Source organism: Rhineura floridana, chromosome 3 (assembly GCF_030035675.1).
Source record: "Rhineura floridana isolate rRhiFlo1 chromosome 3, rRhiFlo1.hap2, whole genome shotgun sequence".
Taxonomy (NCBI): Eukaryota; Metazoa; Chordata; class Lepidosauria; order Squamata; family Rhineuridae; genus Rhineura; species Rhineura floridana.
The window spans coordinates 73,192,270-73,214,453 of record NC_084482.1 but is presented as its reverse complement, the minus strand read 5'-3'; the positions used below and the strand labels follow the sequence as shown (position 1 = coordinate 73,214,453).

Here is a 22,184-nt window from a genome sequence, read left to right as displayed (position 1 = left end):
ATGGAGGCAGAAAAGTGGGCCGCCTTCTCTGCCCTCACTGCCACACAGTAGGCACTGTTATGATGTTTTACTCATGCCCGATCAGCCTCACAGCACGTCTTTCACCACTTGCGCTCTAGCCGTTGTCCAGCCTGTTTCATTGCCCTTAGCTCATTGGTGTACCAAGGTGCAAACCGGGCTCCACAATTCCAGAGAGGGTGCTCAGGGGCAACTGTGTCAAGAGCCCAACATGCCTCGCTCTTCCACAGCGTGACAAGGGCTTTAACAGAGTCACCTGCTCTATCTACTGGGAACTCCCCCAGGGCATTCAGGAATCCTGTGGATTCCATTAGTCTCCAGGGGTGGAACATCTTAATTTGTCCACCACCCCTGCAGGGAAGGATCAGAGCCATAAGTCTAAACTTCACCAGGAAGTGATCTGACCATGACAGTGGGGTGAGATCCACCCCTCCCAAATCTCCAGACCACCCTCCATCAGGAGCAAAAACCAAGTCGAGGGGGTGCCCTGTCCTATGTGTTGGGCCAGTGACAACTTGAGACAGCCCCATGGTCGTCATGGAGGCCATGAAGTCCAGGGCCAGAACACTAGAGGCAGCCTCCGCATGGACATTGAAATCACCCAGCTCTATTGTTCTGGCTCCTCCAACACCACAGCCAAGATGGCATCCGCCAGCTCAGTCAGAGAAGGTGCCAGGCAGCAGGGTGGACGATACACCAGCAGCAACCCTAGTTTTCTGACTCCTTAGCGGCTTAGCCTGATACCAGGTGCAGGCCCTCACAGCCAGCTCCAAGACAGAGTGCTTTCCTGTTGACAGAGATGGAAGTTCAGTACCACAGCAACTCCTCCCCCTTTTTCCTGCAGCCTGTGCTGGTGTTGCACCGAGTATCCAGGTGGGCAAAGCTGGGTCAGATCAACTCCTTCCAGCTCACCCTCAGGTCTCGGTAATGCATACCAAATCGGCACCTTCATCCACAATCAAATGATGGATCAGAGTGGTCTTATTGTGTCCTGATCTGGCGTTAAACAACAACACACACAGGCCAGTGGACATAGCAGATGAGCAACGAGGAACCCCTCCATGAGAGCAGTGGCAGCAAGGAACAAGGTGCAGATAGCCTTGCCCTTGTCTTCTATGGTAATTCACCACATCTCCATGGCTATATTTCCCTCTACCCGTGATCACTGAAATTGGGGTGGCATCACCCATGTTCCTCTGTACTAAGACTCCTCTTAAACACCTGATATGGACCCAACGTGAGCCCACCAACAAAACCTGCCAGAGCCAATTATCCAAGTAGGCCTCTGCGAGAATTGAGAACAGTCATACCCATTTAAACTTTTTCACACAGGGCCCATCTACTCCCCTTCCTGTCTCACGCCCAGGGAGGGCCAGCCTTCTGCCAGTTACAGACTCTCACTCTGAAGGCATATGGTGACTTTCTCATATCATTCAGTTCACTACACGGGCTCTCACCCTGTGCAGGAACTTGCACCACACGCCCTCCCCACCACCAATCTCCTCTAGATTGGTTTAACAGAAAACAATTTTTTAAAAAAAGGAATAGAAGGGGGGTAGTGCCTTCACCCTTGGGACTCTTTAAGGGGCTCCCCAAGGGGCAAGGCCCTTTGGTGTTGTCCCTTCGGTGGCAACCCCGCTGGTGGCAGACCCACTGCCCAAGGGCAGCTGGGCTTTTATGTCTCCTGACCCAGCCAGCAGCTGATGCAAGAGGCTGCAAGATTAACTGCAGCCTCTCTCTGGAGCAAGGGTCAGGCAGGGCGTCCCAGTCCTTGCCGCACTTACCAGGGACTTCAGCTGTCTCAAGAGACAGCAACCCAAAGGAGTGATCAGCAAGCACCCAGATGCTCAGATATTCACTCCTAGGGCAGGTTTTCTTCAGTCACCTAGTGCTGCAGCTGTTCCCCTGTTGTTGTGTACATGGTCAGTAAAACAAGGCATAGGAGAGGTTTTTTGTTTTTTTTAAGTTTCTGGGTGGCTAACAAGCATACTAAACAAATTCTGTCCTTGTATCTTGAGTGACAGGCCAAGTACCCTAGCAGAGCTGAACCTAGAAGAAATGTGTGTTTTAAAACTGGGAACATAGTAAGGAGCAGACCAAGCTAGGCAAATACATTGCAAGTAATGTGAATCATCTTACTGCATGGAATAACTGAGGGACTCTATCTAGAAGGCACAATTCTGGCTCTGTAAATGTGTGCTTGGTTTCGCTTATCCCACCAGATTTGGAGCCAATACTCAGCATTTGATACTCAATGAGAAGTGCCACTCAGTGCATCATCTCCGTAGCCACAAAATTCAAACCCAGCTGAACCTCATCCATCCAGAGATCTTTCCAATGCTTACCAACTACCAAAGCAAGGTAAAGTCTGCTTGATTTGGAGGGTTTGTTTTTCTTTCTCACAACAGTTAGCACACTCTTTTGATATTTTTCTGTCTGTCCCCCAGGAAGAAGAAGCCACATTCAATGTGCCTGTTACACGAGGAGAGTGCCTCCTCAAGTACCAGCTGAGACCCAAATTAGAATGGCAGAGGTAAGCTCTTAAAACTTGTCCTTATTAGATGGAGATGGAAGGCATACAAATATTCCTTCAAATAATTGTTTTATATTATGTACACTGCTCAGAAATTACTTATGATTAAGTGGTTTATACATTTTTCTAAACATTTTAATAAATAAAATAAAGATCTTGCCTCTCCTTTACTGTTACCTAAAGGTAGTAGATGCTGTGAAAGATATGGAACTGCTGGTTTTCTGTGTCTTTCTCTCTTATTCCCAATAATGTCTAGTTAATTTTAATATTAAAATAATATTTAAAAAATAAGTTTTGACCCAGAACATGACATTATTTTGTGGTGAGTTACCCCACTCTGTTTCACGTCTTTGGCTAGTGGAGAAGGGATGATATGATAGTGTAATGTCACATATTAAGCTAGAGCAGGGGTAGCCAATGTGGTGCCCTCCAGATGTTGTAGACTACAGTTCCCATCAAACCCAGCCAACATGGCCAATAATCAGAGCTGATGGTCTACAACATCTGGAGGGTACCATATTGGCTGTTCCCTGACATTATGAGACGAGTGGGTAGAAGAGATGTGTGGCAGCTCCACATCACCTGATATCTATTTCTGCCCCCAGTGTTGCTTGAAAACTCAGACCATAGGTTGCTTTCAAAACTCTTTGCCAGAGAAGTGGAGAATAGTGGCTTTTGAGGTAGGCTGGTTGAGAGGAGGGGTTCACATAGCATTGAACTGCAGGTAAGTGGGTGAATATACAAAGGTACCCTTTTCAAGCTGTTGCTTGTCTGTTGAGTTGACTTCCAAGGGATTTGGTTTTTTAGGGTAACTGAACCAAAGTTTCAGGTGGAAAGGATTAATGCTTCCTTAGGGCTGGTTCTGCTGAATGGAAGGAGCATCAGGATGCTGGGGAAAGGTGATGAGGTATTTTGATGTGGAAATTAACAACTTTTATTTTTCTCTTTCCCCCTCCCTTGCACCAATTCTGACTGTGTTCTTTCAGGGAGGCTATTACTGCTTGTAATTCTGCTGAATTTGTAACTGAAGCCTTGGAGCTTCCTCACTTCCAGGATTGTGTGCAGAAGTGCAAAGAGATGTTACCTGTCAGACCTGCCTCATCAGGTGATTACGTTGCCTGTAGAGTACTTGGAAAGGGCTAGCAAGTTAGCTGTGTAGGCAACATGCAGCCTTTCTTCGTGATGTGTTTTGAGGGCTATCTGTAAGATACTAATAAGGCAGTTTAACTTTTCAAGTAAGACTTTTTAAATGTTTGAAAAGTAAGTCATTGTGTTTGAAGGGATGTTAGAAATAAGATTCCCACTTCCTTGCCTTTTTGTAACATTTACATCCCTTGAGAACTGTCATTTGTAATCAGAGATGTTGTCTCTCTGTCTCTTCCCCTCGCCTCCTAAGCTTCTGTAGTTTTTCTGCCTGATTCCTCCTGTTGAGTTGTGCTTGAAAAGTCCACTACTTAGTTAGTAGCAAATGACCTCATCCATCAGCCAGGGTACTAAGGGCTGCTAGACTGTGTGTATGTGTGGATATTCTTTTTTAATACAGTCTTTTGTAAGCCATCCTGAGAATTAATTTGAATTAAAAAGCAGAGGATAAATATTCAAAATAAACTAGTGAATGAGCATGGTTGGGGAATGCAGCGCTAAGTTATGCCAGAAGACCCACTGTGAACAAACTGTGGAACTTTATTCAAGATGTAATGTGTGGTATGCTGGCCTCTGGTTATTAGGGTATAGAATGGACCCACACACACACCTCACTATTTACTATGCACTGCATCAATTGCCATTGTGTTTTCTGATATGTTTTGTGTTTTTTCAGTTTACAGGGGAACTTCATGGGAAAGTTTAAAAATAAATTAAAAATCTCACAGTTTATTCACTAGAAGGTTACTCTTCTTGAGCTGAAAGTAACCAGAGATCAGTCCATTTGACAATGCTGGATCTTAACTAGTGTCTGATTCATTGCTTGTTTCTTCCAGAGTGCTGTGTTTTGCTTTCCAGGTGAAGCAGACAGAGGTAGAAATATAGTTGGAGATTATGGTTTGGATTCCTTTCAGTGGAATACCCTTTGGCCAAGTAGCATGCTATAAAACATAAACCAATGAACCCCACCACCATACATTTTACTTTTCAGTTTGAATTTCTGAATCTCCACAATGCACTCTCCAAGAAAAGCATTAAATATAAGTTTAAATGCCAGTAGAACTTTCTCCTTGTGACACCCAAAGAGAGAGGATATGAGCAGGATGATATTCTGTTGCTGAATTTTCTTTTATTGCTAGGATTTGTGCAACATGTGAGAGAGACATAGGGCAGAACTATACAGTATATTTGGAGGAACCACTAGTGTTAGTTTCCCACAACGTTTGTAACATTTACAGTTGCTATACTCTGTGCTTAATTATAAGGTGGATATGGAGATAGAATCTGATAGAATTTGCCTGCTTTATATTCCCCCCCCTTAGATGAAAAGTTACTTTTTAAGGTTAGTAAGTGAGAAATCAGAAGAAGGCTAGGACTGGGGAGGGAAGCTATGAGAGAACTAGAAAAGGTCCTCAAATGCAAAGATGTATCACTGAACATCCAAGTCAGGATCATTCAGACCATGGTATTCCCAATCTCTATGTATGGATGTGAAAGTTGGACAGTGAAAAAGGCGGATAAGAGAAAAATCAACTCATTTGAAATGTGGTGCTGGAGGAGAGCTTTGCGCGTACCATGGACTGCGAAAAAGACAAATAATTGGGTGTTACAAAAAATTAAACCAGAACTCTCACTAGAAGGTAAAATGATGAAACTGAGGTTATCATACTTTGGACACATAATGAGAAGACATGATTCATTAGAAAAGATGATAATGCTGGGAAAAACAGAAGGGAGTAGAAAAAGAGGAAGGCCAATCAAGAGATGGATTGAGTCCATAAAGGAAGCCACAGACCTGAACTTACAAGATCTGAACAGGGTGGTTCATGACAGATGCTCTTGGAGGTCACTGATTCATAGGGTCGCCATAAGTTGTAATCAACTTCAAGGCACATAACAACAAGTGAGAACAAATGCAGGAGTCTGCTCTGCAAGATTCAAATGTTTTTCTGTCTATTTCTAGGAAACGCAGGCTGTTACCCAGAAGTTGTATTCTTAGGAACAGGCTCAGCAGTCCCAATGAAACTCCGGAATGTTAGCTCCACCCTGATAAACATTAGGTAGGTACTGACCCGTGGTGTACTGGGGGGCAGGTTCTCTTATAAGGAAGCATTTGACAGATAACGTCCCATGGAAGCGATGATGGCTAAAAGAGCATTTTAGCATTGTTCCTTGGCATAATAAAGCGCTATCCTGCAGTCCCTCTGCTGCAGAAGGTAGTGTGGGTTACTGGTCAGACCCTTATCTAGTGGATGCACAGGGATAAGTGTTCTTTACAGGTGTATGTTCTTTATTTCTATACTAAGGTATGGTTCAGACTAGAAATCCAAGTAGGTGCTGGCCTCAGACAGTGCAGAAGTTGTATATGCATGATTATAGAAAACGTTTGGCCTTAGCTAGTAACTTAATAGTTAAACAGTCATATTGCGGGTCATAGCCACAAGTGGCAACCCCCAAGGGAAGAGGCACGAAGCCAGTCTTTGTGACTGAGCCAAAGAGAAGCGAAAAGGTACAAAGCCAGTCCTAATGGCTGTACTGGGAATTGCTGGAACAAAGGCTGCTGAACGAAGAATATTGAAGCAAGACTGCTAATGATGGCTGAAGATAAGATAAGCCTGGCCTTGAGACTGAAGCAAAGACATTGTCTGACACTGACCAATGGCTGCTTAGAACCCCACTTTTCCAGAAGTGAACGTTTGTATTTGATGTTCAGCAGGTATTTAACACTGCAAAAAGTGTAGGAACTATAGATATATCCCAACATATAGTATTATATGAACTTTAAAACCATTTAGCAGATACTAAAGAGGGAACATTAAGTAAATTTTCAGACTTTTTCTGAAGCCCAAAAGAGATGATGATGATGATGATGATGATGATGATTTCTTCTATCCCGCCTTTCGGCCAAAGGCCCTCAAGGCAGCTTACAAAAAAAAATAGGCACAAGCATAAAAATACATCATTGAAGGCAATACAATTTACAAAAATTAAATAACAAATATCATTATTAAAAAAACCAGCAATTACAACATTATTTTTTTTTAAAAAAAATACAAATTATACCCCTGCAGATGCTGCTGGGCTGGATTGGAGGTATGCATTGTCACCTATTCCCACAAATGGAACCTGAGAAACAGTGAACAGTCACCTATGCCATGAGTGACATCAGAAATAGATAGGACAGAGTCATTGAAGTTGTTAGGAGTTGCTGGCACATTTAGTTGGAATCAGCATGAATTACAGGGAGTCTTCTGATAGTGCTGTTGAAATCTTAGTGCCGCTTCCAGCAGCTGCATGGCGTGGATGGAGGAAGGGTCCAGGTTGTCCTCGGCCTTGAGTTCAGGCAAGAACTTGCTCTCGGGCTCGGCCTTGGCTGCGGGCAGCAGTGGGGTAGGGGCGGCGCTGGAAGCTGGCAGGGGTAAGCCAGTGGCCGAGGGCGGCAGGAGGGGAAGTGGCTGAAGCTGAATATTATGTAAGTCCACCTTGGACCCATTGGTTTGTGACAACTACCGCCTGGTTGCAAATACCCCCTTTTTAGGGAAGGTGATTGAGAGGGTTGTGGCACAGCAGTTGCAAGTACTCTTGGATGAAATAGATTATCGTGACCCCTTCCAGTCTGTTACTAGCTAAGACCAAACTTTTTCTATCCAGTCTCTTACTAGCTAAGACCAAACTTTTTCTATAATTATGTATACACAATTTCTGCACTAGATGAGGACAGCACCTACTTGTATTTCTAGTCTTAACTAGACAGTATAGAAATAAAGAAATATATTTATATTTTCCACTGTGGAACACTATTATTATATTTCCTGATACATCCTCATTCCCAAGGGGAACTTGGGTAGGATTTCTTGTTCTAAGTTTACCTAGCCAGTCGCCTGCTGTCAGTAAGAAGACTCACTTAGCTGAGGATGAAGTTTGACGTATACAACTCTGTTTAGATAAAAACCTGGAAAGAATGTAGAACCCTCATCCCTGTGCATCCACTAGATAAAGGTCTGGGTGGTAACACATGGATGTATCTGGCTTATGTGCCAGCTGTTACACTGTAGCCTTACTACCGCATTCCTTCTCTGCAGTTGACCTTACTCCTGTTGCCCAAGGGAAAATGTTAGTAGCAGATGGCTCTTTAGTATGCAACAAAAATTTGCTTATTGTAAGATTTCCCTTTAATCTTTCCACTATAACTCATGCTGCTTGTTCTGTTTTTGGCAACGTGTATGTGTGAAGCATTTTATTATTTTAATTTAAAATCCTGCCTTTCTGTATCAAATTGAAATGCTCAAGCAGCTTCACTCACAAATATTTTTTATTGTAAGCTAAAAATAAAAACAAAGACAAGCAAGACAAATGCAACAGGAGCCAGGCATCATACAGTCAGGCCTGTGCTGAGGTAAAGGCCTGCTGAAATAAAGACAGTCTTCAGTTTACAGTGAAAAGCTATGAGGAAGGAGGGGGCCAGATGGACCCTCCAGGGAATGGAGTTTTGCAGCTTTGGCATAACAATGGAGAGAGCCCTTCTGTGCTCTCCTACAGATTGGATGGTGGCAGAACCCGCAGCAGGGGCTTCTCAGCTGATCTCTTAGCACTCTTCTGTGGATTAGTATCATGGGAAACTGTATCCTGTCAGGTTCTCAAGCTTTTGCAGTCCTTTGACAGCTTGGACACTGGACAGACAGCAACATACTGACTCTTGTACATGTCATTCAAACCTTTACCCACTCTCTTGTTAGCTCCACCCAGTCTTTGCTTCTGGATTGTGGTGAAGGAACATTTGGCCAGCTTTGCCGCCATTATGGAGATGAAATTGACCAAATCCTGTGTAACATTGCAGCTGTGTTTGTGTCTCACATACATGCTGATCATCATACAGTGAGTATTGTATAGTGATGGGCACTGTAGCTTAATTTTTTTCACTAAAAGTTAATGTCCTCAGGGAAATGTCTGGTTTTTACTATATCTCTGCCTTGCTTCCATTCTTTCCATTAAAACTTTTAAAATGTTGCTTGGTGTAGCTAAATTATTCTTGGTTGCAAGCCACTATGAAATGACCATAATATTGAGTGACTGAATAGCTAACCCAATTTGTTGACATGTCTGAAATGCGTTAGGGACCTTTGTCTTACCAAAGGTTAAATGTTTGAAAGTAGGTCCTTGTCTCAAGGGGCTGAAATAAATCAGAACACTTTATAATGAGTAAGTGCACTTCGATTTAAAAAAGCAGAAAACAAAACTTACTTGACAGTTAAAGTTGGGCAAAGCTGCTTTGTCTTCCATTTCAAAGCAATTAAGCGATAGTCTGTAGATGAGGCCAGTTATTTCTCTCCTATGTGCAGTCTTTATACTTTTGGAAGCACATTGCATGGCAGCACACCTTTCTTTTCATTGTGCAAGCAGTAGTTGTGATTTTGAAACTTTATAGAAGGATCTGTGTAACCCCCTCTCCTTTTAAAAGCAAATTACTGGATCAGTGTAGTACTTCGTTTCACTTTGTGTTAGGGTTGCTTGTGGAGATGTGTACAAGAAACTGTCATGTATTTACAATGGGCTGATCTCCTCTGTCCTAGGGCTTGTTGAATATCTTGTTACAGAGACATCGTGCATTTGTAAGTATTCCAGTGTTAAATCTAGAGTTCAAGCTTTGTGAGGGTGTTCTGGCAGTGATTGGGAGCAGCAATAGCATGCACCAGGATCAGTTCTTGCCTTGCATCTGTTCTGATGCAACATCGCCTCCTACTTTTGCTCCTTTCTGCTCTCAGATGACCCTGGGTCAGTCCTCCAGTCCGTTGTTACTTGTTGCACCCACACTGCTCATGACATGGCTGCACCAATACCACGACCATTGCCAAGAAATCCTGGGGCACATCAAGTAAGTAGATACTCCAAGTGGCTTGCTTTAATTTGAAATACTGCAGTATCCTGCTCTTGTCATATGCACCTGCTGCCACATTTTACTACAGTGCATAGAGTGCACCACCTTTCTTGTGTCACTTCTGAACCTCCCATGGTGGGGGCACATGAAGGAGGACCTCCAATGATGATTGTAGGGTCCAGGTTGGTTCATATGGGGAGAGACTGTCCTTGAGGTATTGGGGTCAAAACCCACACTTTGAATTGAGCCCAGAAATTAATTGGTAGCCAACTTAGTTCTGCTAGAATTGCTGTTATATGTTCAGACCGACTTACCCCAGACAACAATCTGGCTGCCCAATTCTGCAGTTTTGAAACCATCTTCAAAAGCACATTGCCATAGTTTAACCTAGAGCATAGACAACAGAAGTTAGGCTATCCCTGTCCAGATAGGGGTGCAGCTGGGCCACCAGCCAAAGCTGATGGAAGGCACTGTGCACCACTGACGCCCCTTGAGCCGCAAGTGACAGCAATGAAACCAGGGGTTCCACCAAGCTACATGCCTGTTCCTTCAGAAGGAATGTAACCCATTCAGAGCAGGCCAGATCCCATCCATCCAATCTAGGGAAACAACAGTGCCTCAGTTTTATCTGGATTAACTTTTCGCTTGTTGGCTCTCATCCAATCCATTACCAAGGCAAGACACCAATCTAGCACATCCACTGCCACAACTGCAGATTTAAAGGAGAAGAAGAGCTGTGTGTCTTTCTTCATAGGGAATTTGTTCATGCATTTTTTATCCCTGCAGAAAGCAGAATTGAACCCCCAGCCTATCAGCTGATGGGCACAGAATTCAGTCCTGTTTGATTCAGCTGCATGAGCAAGTCCCCTCGGAGGGGAGGGAGCTTGCACAAAGAACCGATGCCTGGGAAAGCAGGCTTTATCTCACTGCCTATTGGCTGATGGGCAAAGTCCTGCTTAGTTTGGCTATTACCCCTCCCCCTGGCCTGTGGCCCAGCTCTGACAGGTCATCAGGAAAACCTGCCTGTCAGTCACGTGATGTGATAATATCAGATGATTGACAGGTGAGTGGACCCAAAGGGCCAAAAAGGTTCCCCACTCCTGCTTAGTATCTATACTAGTTTAGGCATGGACCATCATCACTGCTTGGGGAGTCTGTCTCTTGATGTTCCTGAAGACAACTGGCAGCAGAATGAAGACTCCATGTGATGGTGAGGTTTCATGTCATAAACTGCTCTAGAAACTAAAGCTAAAGGCAAAAAGAGTTAATTTTGAGACTTTAGTCTCCATCTGTGTGATGATGGGTTTGGACGTTAAAAGATCTGAGCACAAATCATTTGCCATGTGTAGGTTGTATCGGTCTCTAATCAGTATAGATTATTTATTACATTTCTATCCTACCTCTCCTCAGGGTGGTGTACATGGGTCCCTTCCCCCCTTTTAGTTTTACTTTCATAACAAACATGCGACTAGAGGGGCTGAGAGATTGTGAATGGCCCAAGGTGGCCTGGTGAGCTTCCCGACTAAGTGGAGATTTGAATCTGGGGGTCTCTAGTCCTAGTCTGACACTCTCCCCACAACAGCACACTGCCACTCAGATCAGCCATAAACTTAAAGATGTTAGTGAACTGGGACAAAAGAATCTATGGATGATAACTCTACTAAAACAAATAACTACTGGAAAACATCCTTGAAAATTTTAACCCTGTAGAGTCAGAGCATCTCATTTTCTATTGTGGCCTTAATTTGTATAGCAGAGAGGCACTTTTATGTTTGGTTCAGTTTTGCAGCAATTTTCTGAATGTCTGTATTAAAAAAAACTCCAAGTAGCAAACGAGAAAACATTATGTGACGTCCCAATTACTGCCACCTTTACAAAATTTGGGAGCAAGTGGCAGATGGAGGTTTGGAAGGGAAGATGGGGAGGGTGCTTGTTCCAGAGGTTAATTGCTACCCCGTGACTGCAGAAGGTAGCACTGCTCTTATTCTGCTTGGTAACTCTTGCGGGGTGGGGAAAGAGAAGTTCTTGGCATAACCATGTTGTGTCTTTGTTTCCTTGCAGCATGATTCCGGCGCGGTTCTTAATAGAAGGGTGTGATGTCTTTAAACCTAAAGCAAAGGCATTCATTAGTCTGCTTATGGAGAAATATGACTTTGCCAAGGTAAGGCAGGTATGGGGCGAGGAGGGATAGAAAGAAGCAGATGGAGACCTCCAGTGACTAGCATGTTGTGCTTTTCAGTTTCAGACATGTGAGGTCCGGCACTGTAAGAATGCTTTTGCTTGTTCCATGGTTCACAAATCTGGGTGGAAAATAGTATATTCTGGTGACACGATGCCATGTGAGGCTTTAGTTGACATGGGTAAGTGTGTTTCGTATAAGGTCCCAGATTATCTAACAAATGTAGGAAATGCTGTGTGGAAAACCAAGTGTCTCTTTGTTTAATGGTATTTTTTGTAAATTCCTTATCTCACCCTTAAAATGTGAAAAATTGTTTTAACAGGGAAAAATGCTTCTCTGTTGATTCATGAAGCTACACTGGAAGATGGATTAGAAGAGGAAGCTATAGAGAAGACACACAGGTAAACGTTTCTGTGGGGGTTGGTAGTACTGCCATTTTCTCAGAGTGGCGTAAATGAAATGACAATGCAGTGTTCCCTTGAATCTAACTAGGAATGGAAATCATCATGAGATACCTTGTCTTTCTCTAATAGTTGTGTAAGATTGATTTGGATATCAGCTGGCTCTTTGTACCTTTGGTACTTTAGTGGTTTAAGTCTGATTCTCTCAAATTCAGTGAAGTCCATTTTTATCCTAAAAGTTAATCCGATAATTAACTTTTTTCTGGCATTCCAGCAGTCCATATCCAGGGGACGGGGAGGTGGGGTCGCAATTGTCTGTAGGGAATCTATCTCCCCTGTCAGATATCCTGTCCCTAACTCCTCTAGCTTTGAGTGTGTGTGCCTGGCGTTGGCTCAGGGTGACAGAGTTGGGATTCTGTTGGAGTACTGTCCACCCTGCTGCCCAACAGTCTCCCTCCCTGAGCAGGTGGAGCTGGTCTTGGTGTTGTGGTTTCCCAGGCTGATGGTCCTGGGTGATTTCAACATACATGCTGAGGTTAGTCTCATAGGTCCAGCTCATGACTTCATGGCTGCCATGACAACCATGGGGCTGTCCTTAATATATTCTGGACCAACTCATGTGGCAGGACGCACACTTAATCTTGTGTTTTGTTTGGGACAGGAAGCTGGTGATCTGAGGGTGGAGGGGTTCTCGGTGACTCCGTTGTCATGGTCAGATCACCACCTGATTAGGTTTAGACTTTGTGCCCCTGATAACCTCTGCAGGGTTGATGGGCCGATTAAGATGGTCCGCCCCCAGAGACTTACGGATCCTGATGGTTTCCTGAATGCTCTGGGGGATGTTCCCAACATGGCTGTTGCTACTGCCAAAGCCCTGGACAACCTCTGGAATACAGAGGTGACCTGGGCGGTGGACACTATCGCTCCAAAGTGCCCTCTCCCACCAGGAAAGGCCCGTAATACACCTTGGTTTACTTGAACCTTGGGCCTGATGAAACAGCAGGGATGGCAGCTAGAGCGACGATGGAGAAAAACTCAATCTGTCTTTGACCAAACACTGATTAGAGCTCATTTTCGAGCCTACAATGTGGCAGTGATGGCAGTGAAAAATGCTTACTTCTCTGCCACCACTGCGTATGCCCAGGGCCGTCCGGCAATGCTTTTTTGGGTGGTCTAGGGTCTTTTGGCTCTGGCCTGACAGCAGACTCTGAACCATCAGTTGCTCGCTGTGAAATGTTTGCGAGGCACTTCGCAGATAAAATTGCTCGCATTTGGATTGACTTGGACTCCTCGTTAATTACAGTTGCGCCAGAAGTCCCCGTTGCTCCCTCTGGTCATTTTTCTATGGATACTTTTCAGCTTGTAAAGCCTGAGGATGCGGACAGGATTCTGGGAGATATGAGGGCCGCTACCTGCTCGCTTGATCCCTGCCCACCCTGGCTAATTAAATCCGCCAGATTGGCAGTGGCTGGTTGGTTGACATATCTGATTAACACCTCCCTAAGGGAAGACTCTGCCAACATTGTTGAAGGAGGCTGTGATTAGACCTTTGTTAAAAAAAAAAGCCTCCATTAGATCCTGCGGATCTTAATAACTTCCACCCAGTCTCTAATCTCCCCTTTCTTGGCAAGATGATTGAGAGGGTGGCGGCGGCTCAACTCCAACTTTTCCTGGATGAATCGGATTATCTAGACATTTTTCAATCAGGCTTCAGGCCTGGTCATGGGACAGAGACTGCCTTGGTTGCCCTGCTTGATAACCTACACCAGACATCAGACAGGGGGAGCGCATCCCTGTGGGTCTAGGAGGCACTGTTTTACAGTGGCTCCATTCCTACCTGATGGACAGGACCCAGAGAGTGGTGCTGGGAGACTACTGCTCGACCCCTTGGCTGTTGGCCTGTGGGGTACTGCAGGGTTCCATTCTGTCTCCCATGCACTTTAACATTTATATGAAACCGCTGGGAGAGGTCATCTGGAGATTTGGAGTACAATGTCATCAATATGCTGATGACACCCAACACTATCTCTTCCTTCCATCTGATGGCAGGGTGGGAGTGCTCGTCCTAAACCAGTGCCTGGAGGCTGTGAAGGGCTGGATGTGGGCTAACAAACTGAAACTTAATCCAGGCAACACGGAAGTGTTGCTGGCCAAAGGGAAAACTGCACCAGGGATAAGGTTGCAACCTGTTCTGGACGGGGTTGCATTCCCCTTGAAGGAATAGGTCCGCAGTTTGGGAGTTCTTCTGGATCCTGCCCTGCTGCTGGAATATCAGGTGGCTGAGGTAGCCAGGAGTGCTTTTGGCCATCTCAAAATGGTCTACCAGCTGCGTCCGTTCCCGGAAGCAGCTGACTTGGCCACAGTGACACATGCATTAGTGACATTGAGGCTTGATTACTGTAACGCACTCTACATGGGGGGCTGCCTTTGAAAACGATTCGGAAACTACAGTTGGTCTAAAATGCAGCAGCCAGAATGTTAACTGGAGCATGGCGCAGGGAGCATATCACTCCTGTGCTTTATCGACTCCACTGGCTCCCAATTTGTTTCTGAGCCCAATTCAAAGTGCTGGTTTTGACCTTTAAAGCCCTAAACGGCCTTGGACCAGTGTACTTAAGGGACCGCTTACGTCCATGTGTTCCTAGCCTGTATCTAAGATCATCTACCTCCGGTCTTCTCTGCATGCCTGGAATGAAAGAAGTTAGATTGACAGGCATGCGGGAGAGAGCCTTTTCAATTGTGGCTCCCAGACTTTGGAATTCCCTGCCCCAAGAAGCCCGCTTTGCTCCCTCCCTGATGGTCTCCTGGAAACTAGTAAAAACTATTTTGTTCTGGAGAGCCTTTGGTTGGGACTGATGGGTCAGCCTGACACTGTTTTAATTTTTTTATCTTTTATTTTTATCTTTTAAGTTTTTATTCTCACTCTCTTATATGTGTATGCACATATATACATGTCTGTATGTTTGTATGGGTGTGTATGTGTATGCATAATGCATTTTATGTATTTTAATCGAATTTTATGCATTTTAATTTACTGTAATATTTGTGTTTTTATTGTGTATTTTATTATATATGTGCGCTATTTTATTGTAACCTCCCTGACTGCCCTGTTGTATTAAATTACTAAATAAATTTTATGTGCTAATTCTGCCAAGAATTAAAGAATTATATGCAGCAAAAACTCACAGACTTTCTCAGTCTCTAACAGAAGGTAGCTTCAGCGTTTTGGCAGAATGTCCACAAACTGAGGCCAAGCATTCTTTTTCAGAAATAAATATGGTAGGGTTAGAGAGAAATTATGGGCTCCCAGGAGCTAAACTTATTTAATTGCATGTTGATGCAGTTGTTTCTGTTTGCCTTTGATATATGCTGAAATAATTAAACTTCAGAGGAAGCTTTGGATCACAAAATATTGTTCCTGAGGGTTATAATGTGTTTCCCTCTCCCCTTTACTATTTTCTTTTATGCAGGATATCAGTTAGTCTGAACTGAGGGAACCCTCTCTTCAGTTCATATTGTGTAGTTATTTACTTTACTATTCTTCCTTCCTATAGCACTACCTCCCAAGCAATTGAAGTTGGGATGAAGATGAATGCAGAATTCATTATGCTCAATCACTTCAGCCAGCGTTATGCTAAAATCCCTCTCTTCAGTGAGGATTTCAGTGAGAGGGTTGGAATTGCATTTGATCACATGCAGGTGAGTTACGAACTTGAGCTTAAAGTAAGAGGGCTCCACATTTACATGCACTTTGAGGAATTTTTTCCCCTTGAAAAAGTTTTCTAAGTCATACTTTTAGCAACTGCAAAACGGGAATTGTATGCTGAAAAGGAGTATGTGGGATTGCTTCACTTTCCTTTTTGGAGCCCAAGACTTCCCTTGTCAAACCTACATCTGACTGATCCTTAGCATGCCCTAGTCATACTGCAGCTTTTGTGGGATGTTCCTTGCTGGTGGTCCCAGTTTCTTTATGTTGGGGAGAAATAGGTGGTAGCACTAGAAACTGTCAAGCACAGTGGCAGTCCTCTGGTTTGCACTGAACTGTCCATTTATGTGCCTTACACAGGTCAAGGGGAGCTGAAAGTTGGAAAAGAAACTCAGTGATCATCCAGCACCGAGGATGTTACAGCACATGTTGTACATCCATCTCCTCTATTACAAGAGTGTATTACAGAGAAAGAGAATCTGTAGCCCTCTAAATATTGTTGGACTCCCAACTCCCATCAGCCCAAGCCAGCATGGCCAACTGTTGGGGATGACAGGAGTTGTAGTTCAGTAACATCTGGAGGGCTACAGGGTAGCTATTGCTGGTTTGTTGGCGGTGGGTGGGTGGAGATTCTGCACAATTACTGCTACTCTAATGTCACTCTTCATTATCAGGTGTGTTTTGGTGATTTTGCTGCCATTCCAAAACTGATCCTGCCATTGAAAGCCTTGTTTGCAGATGAGATTGAGGAGATGGAAGAACGAAGGGAGAAACGCGAGCTGCGTCTTCTGAAAGAGGCAATTAGAGCTTCTGAGGCCCAGACTGTTGTTGCAAACAAGGCACCAGCCAAAATGAAATTGGGACACACAGAAGATTCCCATGGAGTACCGAACAAAAAACTAAAAACTGTCAACTGAGCAAAGCAGCAAATAGCTGCCTTTGTGCCTTTTAACCAGGAAGAATAACTTATGCATAACATGTGATGTGCACAGCACTGAAGATTCTAGGAGACATCCACACACCTGAACTTAGCCAAACTTGGCTGGCCTCTGCTTCTACAGGTGCAATTCCTGCTGGACACATTACTAGCACAGCTAGCAAAACATGCTTCCTGGCTACAATGTATCAGAAACATGATCTGTTCTAATGGTACACTTGATTGTTTGCTAGAAATATTCCCCCCCCTTTTTTTTAAATTTGAGGCACATGGCAAAAAGTATGAATTAGACCAAGGTAAATCAGGCTATTTTGGGGATAGGATCTCTGCAATAAATATTTATAAATGTTAGGGGGTGACCACTTCACAGTAGAAGAGGATGTGTTGTATTGTAGCCATGCATGCCTCCAGCAGTAATACCAGATATCTAGGATTAATCTTGCAGAACTCCTCATTGCTTTTGGTATTTGCAGCATTAATGCTGTGGGTACTTTTTACTTGTGTTTTTTTTAAGTTCAGGGAACCAGTAAATGGAATTTACTAATTACATGGATGTGTGTGCATGTTGTCCCAGACTACTATTTCAGGTCTTGTCACTGCAAAGTAGAACAAGATTTTGGATGTGGGACTATGGTAGTCTACGCAGCTTTCTTGCTAGTTCATTACAGAGTAAACATGTTAGAAGAGGAGTCAGACAAAAGTCCATCTTGTCCAGCATCTTGTTTCCAGCTAGGATGCTGGCCAATTAGATGCCTCTGCAAAATGCAGACATGGGACATTAAGGCAATAGCCATCTTTTGCTAATATTCTGCAGTAACTGGTATTCAGAGACATGTTATTGGCTATTTTGGAAGTAGTAACTATATGGTCGTCATGGAAACAGCCATTGATAGCTTTATCTTCCAATTTGTCTAATTCTTTTTTAAAGTATGTAGGTAGGCATCACCACACCTTGTGGTAGAGAGTTCATAGTTTAACTGCCCTGGGTGAAGAACTACTACCTTCTGCTGTCCTGAATCTTCATCCAGCTTCAGTGAATGACTCCTGGTTCCAGGATTATGAGAGAAACTTTATTCTTCCACAGCATACATAATTTTATATACTTTTACCGTGTCCTCCCTTATTTTATCTGTAGACTAAATAGCCCAAATACTGTAGCCTTTCCTTATAGGGGACTTGTTCTAGCCCCCTGATTGTTTGGGTTGCCCTTTCCTGCACTTTTTCCAGCTGTACATTATTCTTTGTGAGGTGTCTTTCCACCACATCATGCCTTCCTCGTTAGCTAGGATAGAAAACGTTAGGGAGGCAAGGTTTCCAGGCATCTAGTTTCAATTGCAGTAGAGCTGTAGTCATGGTAGCATTTCTGAAAAAGCTTGTCCTTGAAAGGCCCCATTGTTGATTATGTAATTTAATGAGAGAGCTATCCTTATTGACAGGTCTGCAGTAAGGGAAAAAATCACAATGACATAAACTTCTCCTGTACACCAAATTTGGTTGCATTTTTATGAAGAGAGACTTTATAAAGAAAGGTTGAGATGTGTTGTGGGAAATATGGAGAAGCTGAATCATGGTTTCTGTTACCAAGTCAAGTCCACAATAACTGCAATGGGCTGAAAGACCTAGTCTGTTGCTATAGATGTAACCTCCCTGCACTGACTGACTGTAGAGAAAGTCCCTTTTCATTCTCATCAGCTATGCAAAAATATGAAAACTCGGATACCTATACTAAAGCAGGTATGTTGACTTTAAAATAGTGTTAACAGTAGCCATTTATCTAGGTTAGGAGCAGGAAACCTTTGGCCCTTTAGATGTTGCTGAACTACAACTCCCAGCAGCACCAGCAAGCATGGTCAATGGCCAGGGATGATGGAAGTTGAGCAACATCTGGAGAGCCAGAGGTTCCCATCACCTGATCTAGGTCAAGCAGAGGGAACCTGTTCACATCTTCAGGTATTGCTGGACTGCAGCTCTAGTTAGCATGGCCAACGGGCAGGGATTGATGGGTCCTTGTAGTCCAGTAACACCTGGAGGGCCAAAGATTTCCTGCCCTGTATTGGGAATTCTAGATGTGGTCTTCTAGATGTTGATGGGCTTCAACTTCCATCATTTTCAGGTAGCATGGCCAAACAGGGATGCTGGGAGTCAGTCTTGCAACATCAGGAAGGCTACCTCCTTGATCTACATGAGAGCATGCTCCTAAACAGCATGTAGGAGCAATTGAGGTATTCTGCATGAAAGGTGTTCCTATTGGGTCTGGACTGCAGCTATGAGAGAGATTTTGAAAAATCAGCCATAGCCTACTGTTGGTAAAAGGAAATCTGGTTTTCTTCCTGTGCTGGTCTGTTTCTACATGTTGAATAAGAAATACAGATTTCCCTTCATTCCAGTTCAGTTTTAGAAGTGTTGCACAAAATAACCACAGAATTGGAGCAGGCTGCTGCAAGTTGCTACTTTCCTTCCTCAGCTAACCTCTTGGGTACTGTTTGCAGTACTTTGGGAAGTGACAGATACATTGGGTGAGCTGCAGCTTAAAGACACCATCTGCAGTTGAGTCATCTCTGCTGAGCTGAAGGTTGCACTCATAAGTGTGCTTACTATACAATAAGATTTAGTACTGATGATTTCTGAGTCAATATATTTAGGATTATGCTACACAAATGTCAGTTGGGTACTATAACTTTGGTGGTGGTGTGTGTGTGGGAGAGAAAATCAGGTAAGATAGGGTTAACAGCCACCCCCCAGTTCTGTTTCTAAGTAAGTGAAAGGCTTGTTGCTGTCTGTATCGTTCATGCCCATATTCTTAACTTTAACTGAAAATTAGCAAAGCACCTGTAATGGTGTACTCCCTAATAACAGGCCTGTTGTAGGGAAGCCAGAGTCTGAAGGAAGCCTGAAGTGCCTGTTCTCAAGTATATTCAAGATTAAGAAGAGCCTGCTGGATCAGGCCAATGGCCAATCTAGTCTAGCATCCTGTTCTCACAGTGGCCAACCAGATGCCTATGTGAGGTCTACAAGCAGGATCTGAGTGCAAGAGCACTCTCCCCTCACGTGGTTTCCAGCATCTGGTATTTAGAAGCATGCTGCTTCCAACCTTGAGGCAGACTATAGCCATCATGGCTAGTAACTGTTGATAGCCTTATCCATGTTTGTCTAATGCTCTTTTATAGCCATCCAAGTTGGTGGCCATCATTGTCTCTTGTGGGAGTGAATTCCAGTGTAACCAGGGGTGTAGTGATGGGGGAAGGGGAATGAGGGCATTGCCTGCCCAATGACATTTTCCTTCAGTCCCCAAATTTCTAGCATTGCAGTAACTTAAAATTTCATTTGAGCTTTTAGAAACACAGTTTAGGCATCCAAAGAGAGGGGCAGGGCAAAGTTACCAAGGGAATGGGAGCACAGTGTCATATTCTGTTGTTAATAAGTTTGAGTTTAAGAAGCTTGTCTTGAGCAGGCCCCAGTAGTTGAGGGGAGGAGCTGGGAGGGGAGGAAAAAGGGGTAGGAGGGATTAGGCCAAGAATGTGACTGGATGTGATCAATAAAGTTTTCCTAAAGAATCCACAGTATCTTTGTCTCATGGATAAAAGGGGATAGATACCAAACACAGCAAATATAAGAGTTGAAAGTGAGAGTGGAGTGAGCACAAATCTTGATGGATGGAGTTGGGAGTTGGTAAATCTAAGGGTTTGCAATTGGAGGAAGGCAAGGCAGGAAGGACAGTATTGTTACGCACTGCAGAGCATCTCTCCCATTGTTGCCAATGTAACGATTTCCCCATTAAAATCTAGTGTTTTTAGGTGCATATCTGGTGGTGAATTTTCCTGCCTAGTGGGAAATCAAGTGGATGTCAAACATTTTGTGGTCAGAATCTGATGTTTTTTTTACAAATACTTCCAATTTCATCCCCCCCCCCCTTTATGTATTTCATGAAACTGTCTAGCCTTTAAAAAAAAATCTACTTTGGGATATTTTCTTGTAGCTTTTATTGCTTGCATTTCCTTTCCTAAGTACAGTCTCTAAAGTGCTACTTGATTATTGTTTCACTTCTGCTGAAGCCATCATGGCTAGTTGGCTACCCGAGTGTTTTATACAACACAACACAATGAGCCAGTGACAGAGAGAAGGATATTTAAGTCAAGTCTCCAGATCCTCTGGTGAGCTTGTTTTTTTAAAGGTATAAAGAGAAGGAAGTTCTAAATTGGCTGACTGAGAAGGAAAATGTACAGGCAATATTGTACCTAATTAAAGTGTGTTGCAGCCTAAGCACCACGAAGGAGACATGATGACTAGGAACTATAATCCACAGGAAAAAATGGCTTGATCATGCACAGAATGCACCTGCCTCACCAATGAGGAACCTCTGCTTGTATTTAATAAGGTGACTCCACAAGGGGTATCCTTTGTATCAACACACACACACACACACACACACACACACACACACACACACACACACACACACACACACACACACACACACACACACACACACACACACACACACACACACACACACACACACACACACACACACACACACACACACACACACACACACACACACACACACACACACACACACACACACACACACACACACACACACACACACACACACACACACACACACACACACACACACACAGCATTTTTAAACCTTATAAAAATAGGAATGCAAAACCTCCATACTTGGATCTAAAAGGCATACACACATATTTACATCTGCAATACACCAATGGTTGCTAGTACTTTTAAATTCTATTATCCACCTTGGTAAGCAATTCCTCATAACAGTATTTCACAATAACACAAAAATGTTATCAAACATGGTGTTAGTGGGTTAAGGTCAGATTTTGGTGGATTTGGGACATGGGTCTAGTGGGGGGGAAATTCTTATTGTCCACACTGATATCCCCATTCCCTCTAGTGCTCAGGCAGCCTCTGAAACTGGTGGGTGCTATTAGTGCATCTCATGGGTGTGCTTAGGTTTTTGGGCCTAGACTGTACAGCAGCCGGGCCTAGTCCAGGACAGGTCCCAAGAAGAAGCAGAGAGGAGAGTGAGCTGGCTCTCCAAGATCTAGGAAGCCTAATGAGACCTTACTAACTTAGACCAGGCAATGGGGAGCTGAAATATTATGTGTGCATGCAGGGCCAGCTCCAGAAATGCCGGGGCCCTTGAGCATCAGCTTGCCCTGGGCCCTGGTGTGTGTGTGTGTGTGCGTGCGTGTGCGTGCACGACTGCACGTGCATGCACGCGGCCTCCCCACCTACCTGTCTGCTGTCTTTTACCATTGCCCTTAATGAAGATGGCGGCCGTGGTTTCCCTAAGGGGATGATGCTTCCACCGCCATCTTTGTTGATGGCACGCGGCGTGCGTGCTATGCACGTGCATCTC

At 44.0% G+C, this 22,184-nt stretch overlaps 1 protein-coding gene across 3 annotated transcripts in view; it reads left to right on the top strand.

Moving 5' to 3' along the window:
- The window catches only part of ELAC2 (elaC ribonuclease Z 2), a 34,799-nt gene extending 17,460 nt beyond the window's left edge, over positions 1 to 17,339 (top strand). For 2 of the 3 annotated variants that reach the window (XM_061616531.1, XM_061616533.1), the window contains 12 exons: positions 2,241 to 2,379; positions 2,466 to 2,551; positions 3,538 to 3,656; positions 5,658 to 5,754; positions 8,431 to 8,569; positions 9,265 to 9,303; positions 9,457 to 9,566; positions 11,631 to 11,730; positions 11,809 to 11,929; positions 12,071 to 12,149; positions 15,704 to 15,848; positions 16,530 to 17,339. In XM_061616531.1, the coding sequence (XP_061472515.1) occupies positions 2,241 to 2,379; positions 2,466 to 2,551; positions 3,538 to 3,656; positions 5,658 to 5,754; positions 8,431 to 8,569; positions 9,265 to 9,303; positions 9,457 to 9,566; positions 11,631 to 11,730; positions 11,809 to 11,929; positions 12,071 to 12,149; positions 15,704 to 15,848; positions 16,530 to 16,772 (1,417 nt within the window). In that variant the 3' untranslated portion in view covers positions 16,773 to 17,339. The remainder of the gene's footprint in view (positions 1 to 2,240; positions 2,380 to 2,465; positions 2,552 to 3,537; positions 3,657 to 5,657; positions 5,755 to 8,430; positions 8,570 to 9,264; positions 9,304 to 9,456; positions 9,567 to 11,630; positions 11,731 to 11,808; positions 11,930 to 12,070; positions 12,150 to 15,703; positions 15,849 to 16,529) is intronic. The other variant, XM_061616532.1, reaches the window with a different exon arrangement.
- The last annotated feature ends 4,845 nt before the right edge of the window (positions 17,340 to 22,184 follow it).